Source organism: Eschscholzia californica, unplaced genomic scaffold, assembly GCF_041429995.1.
Source record: "Eschscholzia californica isolate CP2 unplaced genomic scaffold, dmEscCali1.0.p SCAF_3, whole genome shotgun sequence".
In the NCBI taxonomy this organism is placed as follows: Eukaryota; Viridiplantae; Streptophyta; class Magnoliopsida; order Ranunculales; family Papaveraceae; genus Eschscholzia; species Eschscholzia californica.
Window position 1 is genome coordinate 14,840,511 of NW_028238420.1, and position 13,055 is coordinate 14,853,565.

The window sequence follows — 13,055 nt, forward strand, 5'->3', positions numbered from 1 at the left end:
AGGAATGATTCCACATGGAGAGTTTAGACTTGATCTGCTCCAGAATACCATGGAAGACCTTCGTTTTCTGGGCTCCAATGAAGAGTTGAGCACCAAAATATTTATCTGAAGTGGAGGTGTATTTAACTTTGAGAGATCGCATGATGAGGCGCTTAAATTTCGGGTGAGAGTTCTTGGAATAGAAGATATTTGATTTCGCATAGTTGATGGTTTGACCTGACGCCGAGCAGAAGAGCTTTAAGATAAGTTTAAGGTTATGTATGTTATCTATGAAGTTCTTGCCAAAGATGATGTGATCGTCAGCAAAAAGGAGCTGTGAAATGGTAAGATTGGGGTTGTTCGTAAGGAATCCCAAAAATTTGTCTGGCCCAAAATTTAGAGAGAGAAGACGACTAAGACCTTCCATAGCCAGCGTAAAGAGAAAAGGGGAGAGAGGATCCCCTTGTCTGATACCACGGGTGGGAAGAAATTTTTGCCCCGGCCTACCATTGATTAAGATATACACTGAGGAGGTGGAAAGACAATTAGAGATCATTTTTAGCTAGTGCTCGGAGAAACCCAGTTTTTCCATGATGTTGAAGAGGAAAGACCATTCGATTATGTCGAAGGCTTTAGATATGTCTAATTTAAGGCCAAAGTTCCCGGAGGCCCCTTTCATTTGTTTGTACGAGTGAATGAGTTTTTGGCCTATGATGATGTTGTCCGAAATTTGTCTACCACGAATATATGCAGCCTGAAAGGGATAAATGATGGGGTCAAGGATGTGTTTTAGACGTTCTGCCATAATTTTGGTAATAATTTTTGTAGGTATTGTTTAAGAGACTGATAGGGCAAAAGTACGCTGGAGTCTGACGTATGGGAGTTTTGGGAATAAGACAGATATTGGTATGATTGGTGTCTGGTGGGAGGGCAGTAGTGCAGAAAAAATTCTGAACTAAGCTATAGATGTCTTGGCTAACCGTGTCCCAGTTAGATTGGAAGAAGAATGGCGGAACCCATCGGGACCGGGAGCCGCCTCTTTTTTTAGCCAATGGATGGCCTGATCTATTTCAGCTTTGTCCGGAGACGAGGTCAGACTATCATTCTGAGCCAGAGAGATAACGGGTTGAAACAAGTTAAGAATATTTGGGTCGAGGTCAGGGTTAGAAGTCGTACTGATTTCGAGAAGGTGATCGGAAAAATCTTCTGAATATCCTTCATATCTTTCTGACAGTCCCCGTTAGGATCTTTGATAGAAAGATTTTGATTAGTTCTACTACGTTGAATGGCTTGAGAGTGGAAATATTTGGTGTTTTTTATCTCCCAAAACAATGAAATTGTTGCGATTTTTTCCTTGCAAAGCCTTTCCTGATATCGGTAAAGTTCTTCGATTTTAGTGTTGAGGAGAAGGATATCATTCTTATCCTTTTTGTTTTGGGGAGCCAAGATAATGTCATTGATTTGTTTATCAATAGTACCGAAGACATGCTTGTTCTAATGAGAGAGGTGTTTGCTAAGCGTCGACAGGTGGGATTGAATATTGTTATTGGAGGGATTATGATTGTTGGGGGTCCATTTGGAGGCTATGTAATCATGGCAATCCGGACGATCCATCCAAGTGCGAATGAACTTGAAAGGTTTAGGTTGATGATTCTCCTACTTTAGGGTGTTGAGGTAAATCGGGTTGTGATCCGAGCCTATAGCGTCCAGATGGGTGAGACAAGAATGAGGGAAGCTATTAAGCCAATTGTCATTAGCTAGAGCTCTGTCTAGTCTCTCTTGAATCAACTGACCTGAGAATTGTCTGTTACTCCAGGTATAAGGGTTACCTTGGAAGCCAATGTCTATCAATCCAAGATGTTGAATGGCGTTATTTATCTCTGGAATAATAGAGGTGTCAGTTCCTCCATTCTTTTTCTGAGGGTCAAGAATGCTGTTCAAATCACCTATAACAATCCAGGGGGAGTTTGGGTCAGGCTGAAGAGCGGTAAGAGTTCTCCACGGGTGGAGTTTGTTTTTGTGATAGGCGCAGTCATAAAAACCAGTAATGTAAGTGTTAGTGTTGTGATTGGAGTGCTCTAATTTAGCATGGATCATGTAGGTGTCCGCATGAATGATGTCAAGATTGAGATGGTAGGATAAAATCAATTAAAATTCAATATCAAAAGTAGGAAATATTAAGCTTCTATTAAAAAAGGCCGCGGCTTTGGGGAATAAAGAAAATTCTCCGGGGAATAAAGACTTTTCTTAAAACTAGTCAAATAAGATTGACTTTTTATGTTTCTTTTTATTGCTAAGAGGCTTTTAATTTTAAAAGATGCTATAAAAAAAGCTCCTCCATCTCATCACCTCTCTCTGCCACTTCATCGACACCTCATCATCTTCTCCGGCGAAAGTCGCCGGCCGGCCAATTTTTCCGGCCGGCGACCTTCAAAACATAAATTTATTTTTTTCTCTCTCCTCTCCCTTTTTTTTTTTTTTTTACCTCTCTCTCTCTAGAACAGATCTAGAGAGAGAGGTCTGTTCGTGTGATGACACAAACAGATCTGTTCGTGTCATCACGAACTGAATTTGTTCGTGATGGAACACAAACAGATCTGTTCGTGTTCCATCACGAACTGAATCTGTTCGTGATGGAACACGAACAGATCTGTTCGTGATGGAACACGAACAGATCTGTTCGTGTTCCATCACGAACAGGCCTCTCTCTCTCTCTAGAACAGTTCTAAAGAGAGAGAGTTAAAGAAAAAAAAATTAGAGAGAGGGAGAGGAGAGAGAAATTTTTTTAAAAAAAAAATATTATGTTTGAAGGTCGCCGGCCGGCGACTTTCGCCGGAGAAGATGATGAGGTGTCGATGAAGTGGCAGAGAGAGGTGATGAGATGGAGGAGAACTTTCAAAAAAATGTATTCTGTATTCCCCATAAAAATTTATTCCCTGGAGAATTTTCAAAAAAATCTGGATTCCCTCGAGAATTTATTTCCCGGAAAATTTTATTTATCCCCAAAGCCGCGACCTTAAAAAAAACATTACTTATGCTTTTATTAGTCAATGCCATTCAAGATTCGATCAAAGGGTTAAGGGTAGGTGTCTTAAAAATTCATAAACTATTAAACCATCATGTCATCCCAATTCCATCTGATTTCCAAGAAAGTAATTAAAATATATTTATCTCACTAAACAATGGACAAAAAACTCTAATTTGTATCTATTCCTTAATTAAATATTTATTAAAAAGATACTAGTTTTGTGTTTTGGGTTTAGCTTGATCTTGCCCTTATTTGTGTTGTTGGTGTCGTTTGTGTAACAGCTTTCTATGAATAAAACGCGGTTCTCTCTCTCTCTCTCTCTAACTTGCTTTCCTTTTCATCATCATCTTCTTCTATTCCTCTTCTTTTTCCCGCTTAATAGTCCTTTCTTTATAATCTTAAATTATAAACCCAAAGAAAAGCTCAAAATCCACTACCGTTCCTCGATTAGCGTGTTAAAGTTAAAAATCACTTTATTTCTTTTCTTCTCTTCAAACATATCTTACCCATCCATCATCCCCTTTGTTTCAAATCCCATTTCTTTGATTCCCTCTCTTTTTCTTTACTCTCTCTTTCTCTCTCTAAAAACTTGATACCCAGTACCCAATAATCACTCTCATTATCAGATTCTGTTCTCCTCAGTCCTCACAGGCTTAGATGGATTCTGTTAAACCTTCTTCTACTACTAATACTTCTGGATTAGTTCGAAACTTCACTAAAGTTCTTGGCTTTAGAACTTCAGATAGAATCAAGAAGATTAAATTTCAAGATAAACCCAGAAAAGATTCAGTTCTTATTGTTAAAGGGTCTGATTCATTTGAACAAGATGAAGATGAAAAAGTTCGAACTCAAGCTTCTATTGAAGCTCTGTTATCTAAGCTTTTTGCTAGTGTTTCTTCCATTAAAGCTTCTTATGCTCAACTTCAAACTTCTCAAACTCCTTATAATCCTGATGGTGTTCAATTAGCTGATGAATTAGTCATTAATGAACTTAAAGTTCTTTCAGAATTAAAACAATCTTACTTGAAGAAAACTATTGACCCAAATCCTCAAATTACTCAATTAATGGCTGAAATTCAAGAACAACAAAGTCTTCTCAAGACGTATATAATCATGGGTAAGAATTTTGAGTCTCATTTGAATCTTCAAGATAGTGAGATTACATCTCTTAAAGATGAATTAGAAGAGTCTGATAATCTTAATCGATTAATTCAAAAGAGATTAAACCCAACTGGACATTTATCAGTTCTTGATGATCTTCACTTCTCTGGCTTAAACCCTACCCATTTTATCACTGTTTTTCGACTCACTATCAAATCGATTCGAAGCTTCACAAGGTTAATGATCGAAAAGATGGAATCGTCAAGGTGGGATATTGATTTAGCAGTCGAATCGATCGAGCCAGGTTCAATTTATCATATGGATAATCACAAGTACTTCACATTTGAATCTTTTGTGAGCAGAGTTATGTTTGATGGATTTCAAAATCCAAACTTTTCAAAAGAATCTCATACTGAACAAAAAATTGAATTCTTTCAAACATTCATGAAATTGAAGTCCAAAACTCCATTAGAGATTCTCAAGCTTCATTCTGAATTTGGGAAGTTTTTAAACATGAAGTATTTTGATGTTGTTCATCAAAAGATGGAACTTTCTTTCTTTGGTGATTTGAATCATAGAAAACTCATAAATTCAGGGAAATACCCAGAAACAAAATTCTTCAATATATTTTCAGAAATGGCAAAGATGATTTGGATCTTAAATTACTTAGCTTTCTCATTTCATCCTCAAGCATTAATCTTTCAAGTAAGAAAAGATTGTAGATTTTCAGAAGTTTTCATGGAAAATGTGGTGGAAAATGGTTTCCACCAAACCCATATTGATAATCCTAGGGTTTCATTTACAGTGTTTCCTGGTTTCAAGATTGGTAAAACTGTAATTCAATCTCAGGTTTATTTATCAATGGAGCCAAATTATAATTCTGAAGACATAAGAATCCAAGGAGAAAAGATGAAGAACCTGACTTGCTAAAAGGAAACATGTGAAGAGTAGTGATTCTGAAATGATCTGTAAAGTTTTTGGAATTTTTCCCTTGTTTTTGTTGTGGTGACTGGAAGGGAAAAAAATGTATGGTTGATCAATTTAGGAGTAAAATTGTAATATATTTGTCTACTTTTTAGATTGTTAATAAAATAAAGTAACCGAGTTGGTAAAATTTGTAAAATTATTTATCGATCAAATTTACGTCAGATAGAGATGTATAGATGCGAATAAACAGTTGATCGGATAGAGAAATGACTGATCGATTAATTACTGTAACATCGATTATTCCATCTACAAACGATCCATAAGTTCTTTTAGAAGTGTATAAGCGAGTAATATTCAAATGAGTAATATTCAAATCATTAAAAGATTTCGGAAGCTTAAATCTCAATGTATTCACTCTAAAATCCAATTGACTTTCTCCTAATGCCTATTTTGTATTAAACTAGATTAATTTTGTTTGTAAGTCTAATTTTCTTGATTAGGTATTTTGGAGTTAATTGCAGATAAAATGTAATAATCAAATGTCTATAGTTATAGTTTTATTATATAATTTTGGATTTTGATGTGACCAGATGCAGAGGCAGTGATAGCCTATCAGACAAGGTCGGTGGAAAGGAAAAGGGAGGTCTAAAAATGTGGGGTATATCATTGTCCTAGACTAGATCAATGGGAAACACTCAAACCATATTGACCTAATAAATGCATACCCTGCCCATGAAATGCTTTTTCTTTTCCTATTATTTCTAGATCATCATCTAAGAGGTAAAGACGTTAACATTTGTTTCTCCCAATCTCTGCACATCCAGTCCCATTTCGAGCAAAGTGATTATTATAACATCCCGTGACCCAAGATTTTCTAGTCTCACCAATTATTTCTTTTCTAATTTTATTGATATCATCTGTCACAGTTTGCACCACCAATGAAACTCCATGGTTGACCAGGGGGTCGATATGTTTGATACCAACAGACATTAACATGAATATTCTTTTTGTTGGAACTAAAAGTCGCGGAAGCTATCGAACCTACCTAGAAATTGATCCGACTATGAAAATTAATCGAAAAGCTAAGCCAAAATCTAAAAATTCGAACAGAATTAACGAGGTTCGGCCTAAAGCCTACGTCCTCGGACGAACAAGAAATCTTTATTGAAGGATAGATGAAGACGACTCACACAACCCGCAAGTTCGTCCCAAGATGGTACGGTATAGAAATTAACCTTCTATACTAAATCTTCGACAACCGAGAAATTAAACACTGCTCAAAACTATAAGCAAAATTTCTCTCTTACTTGCTCTCACTCTATCTAGCTCTCTATTGAATTGAGCTCTTGAGTTGTTGTTGAGTTGTTTGTTGATGTTGAATACAAGCACTCAAGACCCCTTTTATAATTAATATAAGCCGGTGGCACCACTCCTAAATTGAGCCAAAATTTAGAAATTGAACCCAAACCGCCTATTGCTTAAACCGACTATTAGTTTTGGAAACTGCCAACTAAACCGCCTCTCACAATTCTCCACCTCGTACACAATTTGATACACTTCAAGTTTTGGACGAACACCAGGATACTCCTTGTAAGATATATCTGCTTCCGACTGCACCATATGACCATGACTGCCTACGTACCCTTTTATAGGATCAAGTCTACCGTAGTTCTACCAACCCTTCACATAAAGTTTATCTTGTCGCCATTACGCCCTTTCGGGCAACTTAACACGAGCCGATTTATAGCAATTCCAGACAATGCTACACGTCACCACTTTAGTCAACATGTCCGCGGGATTCTCATTTGTGTGTACCTTCATGAGAGAAACATCACCTTCCTCTATGACATCTCGTACAAAGTGATACCTGACATCGATATGCTTAGTACGAGCATGATGAACCTGATTCTTCGCCAAGTGGATCGCACTTTGACTATCACACCATACCTCTACGCACTCCTGCTTAATCCCTAGATCATCTAGAAGACCCCACAATCACAATGCTTCCTTCACACCCTCGGCCATAGCCATATACTCGGCCTCCGTAGTAGATAACGCAACTGTAGATTGTAATATCGATCGCCAACTAACTGGAGCACCATGTACCCTAAATACATAACCAGTAGTAGATCGTCTTCTATCGAGATCGCCAGCATAATCCGAGTCAACATAACCGCTTACCTGACATGTGTCTCCACCAAAGCACAAACCCGTATCAGCGGTACCCTTCAAGTACCTCAAGACCCACTTCACAGCTTCCCACTGTGTCTTCCCCGGTTTTGCCATAAACCTACTAACCACACTGACCGCCTGTGAAATATCTAGACGAGTACAGACCATAGCGTACATCAAACTGCCAACTGCACTAGCATACGGTACACGATCCATAAGATCCTTCTCCACCGTAGTAGTGGGAGATTGTCTTCCCGAGAGCCTGAAGTGTGGTGCCAAAGGTGTTGACACCGCCTTCGCATTCTGCATCCCGAACCGAGAAACTACTCGTTCGATGTAACCTTTCTGATTCAAGTATAGTTTCTTACTTGACCGCTCTCTCTTAATCTCCATTCCCAGTATCTTCTTTGCAGCGCCCATGTCTTTCATCTCAAACTCTTGACTGAGTTGAGATTTCAACTTATCTATCTCCACCATGCTTCGAGAAGCAATAAGCATATCATCCACATACAAAAAAGATAAATAAAGTCACCTTCCCGAAGCTTTTTGATGTATACACAACAATCATAGTCACTTCTGCGAAAACCATGCTTTAGCATGAAAAAATCAAATCGTTTGTACCATTGACGAGGGGATTGTTTCAATCCGTAAAGAGACTTTCTCAAACGACATACTTGATTTTCTTTGCCCTCAACCTTGTATCCCTCAGGTTGAGCCATATAAATTTCTTCTTCCAAATCACTGTGCAAGAAGGCGGTTTTAACATCGAGTTGTTCCAGCTCAAGATCACTGTGAGCAACAATACTCAATAAAACCCGAATAGAAGTATGTTTCACGACCGGTGAGAAGATCTCATTGTAGTCGACCCCTTCTTTCTGTGCATAACCCTTGGCCACTAGTCTTGCCTTATACCTTGTACCCTTGATCTCGGAAGAATCCTCTTTCTTCTTGTACACCCATTTACAACCAATAAAAGTCTTTCCTTCGGGCAATGGGACAACTTCCTATGTCTTGTTCTTGTGAAGAGACTCCATCTCTTCTTGCATAGCAACCAACCAACTCTCTCTTTCCTCCGCGGTAATAGCTTATTTGAAGGTGACCGGCTCGTCGTCTTCCACCGAGAGTGCATATTCAACCAGATTTGCCTGCCCGTAATGCCTAAGAGGTTTGTCTGACCCTAACCTCTGTACCGGCTTATATAACCGTTTCGGCCTAGTGTGTACCAAAACATCCTGCTGTTGTTGTTGTAAAACATGTGTACCTTCCCCTTGAACCTCCTCATGATCGGGTTCATCAATTTTCTCATCCTGAGTATTATCCTGATGCTCCACCTGATCATGATTCCTAGAAACCCGTTGGTCTTCGGCTTCTACTTCCACTACTTGAGCTTTAGTAGACCCAACATCTCCACAACTAGGCACCGTAGCTTTCGCCATAGCTACAATAGATGACTCATCAAACACCACATCTCTGCTGATTACAAACTTCTTGTCTTCCGTACACCATAGCCGATAACCCTTGACTCCTGTAGCATATCCTAAGAAAATTGCCTTCTTTGCTCTATTGTCAAGTTTGTTACCTTTAACATGGTAATAGGCCATACAACCGAAAACCTTAAGTCTCTCGTAATCTGCATGTTCACCTGACCACACCTCGTAAGGTATGCCGCCATCTAAAGAAGAATGTGGAGACCTGTTCACAATATAACAAGCTGTAGCAACAGATTCCGCCCACCATTCTACGCCTAATCCCGAATTGGAGCGCATACATCTAGCCTTCTCAAGTAGTGTACGGTTCAATCTCTCTGCGACTCCATTCTGCTGAGGTGTGTTTACTACTGTCCAGTGCCTCACAATGCCTTCCTGATTACAAAACTCCTTGAATGCCCCATCCGTGTACTCGGTCCCATTATCCGACCTTAACGTCTTCAGCTTTCGACCAGTTTTGTTCTCAACCATTGCTTTCCACACCAGGAATGTGTTGAATACCTCATTCTTATGCTTTAGAATATAAAGCCAGACAAATCTCGAATGATCATCAACGAATGTAACAAAATACCTGGAACCACCCTTGGAGGGTAACTTTGTCGGTCCCCAGACATCGGTATGTACGTAGTCTAATACCTCTTTGCTCATGTGTTTGCTTGTAGAGAACGTCACTCTGTGTGCCTTCCTGAACACACAATGTTCATAAAACTCCATGCAAGGCTTCTTCATGTCCTCCAACAAGCCTTTCCCGCACATCAAAGATAGACCCTTTTCCGACATATGCCCAAGGCGCATATGCCAAAGCCTCGTACTAGCCGTTGGATCCCTTCCACTGATTCCTACTGCTACATCTTCCGTAATTGTTGTCCCCAAAAGTTTGTATAAATTACCGTAACGAGTACCTCTCATTACCACCAAAGAACCTTTAACGACTTTTATGGAGCCATTCTCTATAATTATCTTACAGCCATTCCGCTCCAACACACCAAGGGAAATTAGATTTTTCCGCAAATCGGGTATGTGTCTTACGTCCGTCAATGTTCTCACCACTCCATCGTGCATCTTGATACGTATTGTTCCGAGTCCCATAGTTTTACATATACTATCATCACCCAGTATAACTGTACCACCATCTATACTCCTATAGGTAGTAAACCACTTCCTATTTGGACACATATGGTGTGACGCCCCTGAATCAAGCATCCACTTATCGGAGATCTTCTCAGACACTTCTGTTACCGAGAAACATTCGTCAGGGTCTTCTGACACATATCGCGCCTCTTGCATCTCTTGTTTCCCCTTGTAGCCTCCGTTCTTTTGCTTCAACTTTCTCTTTGGACAAGCCACTTTAAAGTGGCCAAGCTCACCACAACTAAAGCACGTTTTCTTAAAAGAGCCTCTAGATTTCCCGCCCTTTCCCTTTCCCCTTTCATTACTCCTCCCCCTCGTTACAAACAACCTTTGTGCTTGATCCCTGTCTACTCCACCCGACGTCATACCGCTAGTAGCAACCTTATGAAGTTCATCCGCTAATAATGAATTTCTCGTCTCTTCCATGCTTAGACTATCACCAACAAGCATCAAAGTTTGAACAAGGTTCTCATATGATTTAGGCAATGAAAGTAACAATATGAGGGCTTGGTCCTCATCCTCAACCTTAACATCAATATCCTTCAAATCTGAGATAATCCTGTCAAACCTATTCACATATTCCTGAATAGAAGAACCCTCTTCCATTCTACATGTGAATAATTTAGATTTTAAGTAGACCCGATTCGTTAAAGTTTTTGTCATGAAATTGCTTTCTAGCTTTAACCACACACTTGCCGCCGTTGTTTCTCCGTCTACTAGGAACGCCACGTCCCTCTCAAGACACAACATAATGGTTGCCCGTGCTTCGAGATCTAACTCCTCCCAATCCTCATCTGACATATCTCCTGGTTTCTTTCCCGTCAACGTCTTGTGTAATTTCTGTGAGATTAACAGATTCTTCATCTGCATCAACCAATTAGAAAAATCGTTTTTCCCATTGAACTTCTCTATCGAAGGATAGATGAAGACGACTCACACAACCCGCAAGTTTGTCCCAAGATGGTACCGTATAGAAATTAACCTTCTATACTAAATCTTCGACAACCGAGAAATTAAACACCACTCAAAACTATGAACAAAATCTCTCTCTTACTTGCTCTCACTCTATCTAGCTTTCTATTGAATTGAGCTATTGAGTTGTTGTTGAGTTGTTTGTTGATGTTGAATACAAGCACTCAAGACCCCTTTTATAATTAATATAAGCCGGTGGCATCACTCCTAAATTGAACCAAAATTTAGAAATTGAACCCAAACCGCCTATTAGCTTCAAAACCGCCTATTGCTTAAACTGCCTATTAATTTTGGAAACTGCCAACTAAACCGCCTCTCACACTTTTTATAAGACAAATATACGAGTATCATCTATTGATTCAAAGTAAAGTTACTTACAATAATGTCGTGATGAGATAAAAGCGCAGTTAGGAATAAAGTAGAGTGAATGAGACCCTATTTCTTAGTGTTAATAGCAAGGGAAGTAGCTAGCTATTGTGCTTCCTATTAACATACAAAAAATTGATGCACCTAGACATTAACATGAATGGAATCCTAATATTATTTCTAATAAAGAGATTGACATTGCAAGGGCAGATTTAGAGGGGTGAGGCTGCACCTTGGCACATAAGAAATTCTATGATCAAATCCCTTCACTATTATCATTGTAATTTGTCCAACTATTGATTAAAATATATACTTTCAAGTAACACGATTTTTTATTTAATTTTCAATGCTAAAAGCAAAATTAATTTCAAAACCGATTTGGCTCTACATAACCGTCTTTTTTTAAGAGAGAAGAGCGAAAAAATCATCGATTTCCTCCGGCGAAGGGATGTCCCTTCGTCTGAATCTCTATTACCATCCTACTACAAGTGTGTTGTTTTCGTTTCTTATCTTAATTTACATCTATTACCATCCCAGTAGAGTTTTTGGAATATAACAGAGTGGTATAACTGTAGAAATGAGGAGAAAATATTGGTATGGGAAGAAGATCAGATTCACCAATATCGACAAATCATCATCATATCAACCATTATGAATTGTCATTGAGGGAGGACGAAGTTGGTAAGGGCGGTGGTTTCCAACTGATCCAGTTCTTCTTCTATTTTGCCTGATCGTAGGAGGCTAAGGAATTCTTGGTCGCTTTTCTCTGGAATCCGATACGTTTACCGGCATTAAGCGATATTTTGGGACCGAGAGTTTGGTAGTTCTTCATGAATAGTGTGGAATCATAATTCATCCATTGATGAAGATCGATGATTTCTTATTTAAACAACTATAGAAAATATAACGAATATGCATTTAACTATCAATCCATAGTCCACGATCCAACTGATTGCAAGTGCAAAAAAGAAGATTTAGTGAGTGTTTTTACAAAATTCAGTCTGACAGACTCACACACTCTCCATTTCTCTACTTGGTTCATCATTCCTACTTATCTTTTAGTATAATAAAATTTATGACCTTGATTCACTCAGTCGTGATCTTTAAGATCTTTTCGTTCTGTGACCTTTAGGGCCTTTCATTTAGTTTTTGTCCTGTTGTACTCATTTCCTTTCATGTTGTACTTTACATTTGTAAGCTCCGTGTTGTAATTTACTTATGTAAATCTTATTTTGTACTTCTAAATCTCATGTTGTACTCAAATGAGTCAAAAATCTCAAACCATGTAATGATCTGGATTGATTTCCTATATAAAAGAAAATTTTGGTTAGCTAAAAAAAAAAGTAACACGATTTTGTTGGAAATTGTGAAGTAAAACTTTGTCTCCACCCTCAGATTAAAATACATTTGTAATACTCTATACTATATAATATAGGGGAGTTTTAAAGGCGACCCCTATATGTGTTAAAGGCGTCTCCCCCAAAGCAATTTTAAGGGAAGTTTGTGAAGGAAGAAGGCGCCTCTGACACTTATGGGAGGTTCCTATAAAACTTTCCTGTAATAAATATGTGTTGATAACTTTCTTTTGTTAATCAGTGGGGTTGTAAAGTTTTTCGCTTGGATAAGTAACTACCCCCTCCCTCACTTTAAATCCTGGATCTGCCACCTATATATCCTAGAAAGAGTAGTGGTGTGGTGGTTTTTAGTTTGGTTGAGGCATATGATGTCCTCGGTTCGAATCTCTTCACTTGCGTTTCAATATTTTTGCCTATTTATCTCTAGTTACTTGTTTCTATATATCTATTAAACTCAAATTCTTTCAAGTAATATGATTTTGTTGACATTCTGAAGTAATATCGGAAGAGAGAGATGAGAGGGAAAGATTTGAGAAA

General features: G+C 38.5%; 1 protein-coding gene across 2 annotated transcripts; it reads left to right on the forward strand.

The window, feature by feature from the left end:
• The first annotated feature begins 3,257 nt into the window (after positions 1-3,257).
• On the forward strand, positions 3,258-5,222 carry LOC147548629 (protein GRAVITROPIC IN THE LIGHT 1-like). Of its 2 annotated transcripts, XM_086671912.1 has the most exons (2): positions 3,468-4,412; positions 4,958-5,222. In XM_086671912.1, exons 1-2 carry the CDS (start codon positions 3,665-3,667, stop codon positions 4,984-4,986), a joined length of 777 nt encoding a protein of 258 aa, XP_086528038.1. In that variant the 5' UTR covers positions 3,468-3,664; the 3' UTR covers positions 4,987-5,222. The 2 variants fall into 2 exon arrangements, with proteins under 2 accessions (XP_086528037.1, XP_086528038.1); XM_086671911.1 differs by having other exon boundaries at positions 3,258-5,222.
• The last annotated feature ends 7,833 nt before the right edge of the window (positions 5,223-13,055 follow it).

Bases quoted from the DNA above. Each gene is read 5' to 3' on its own strand.
- LOC147548629 (XM_086671911.1), top strand. From the start codon at position 3,665: ATGGATTCTGTTAAACCTTCTTCTACTACTAATACTTCTGGATTAGTT.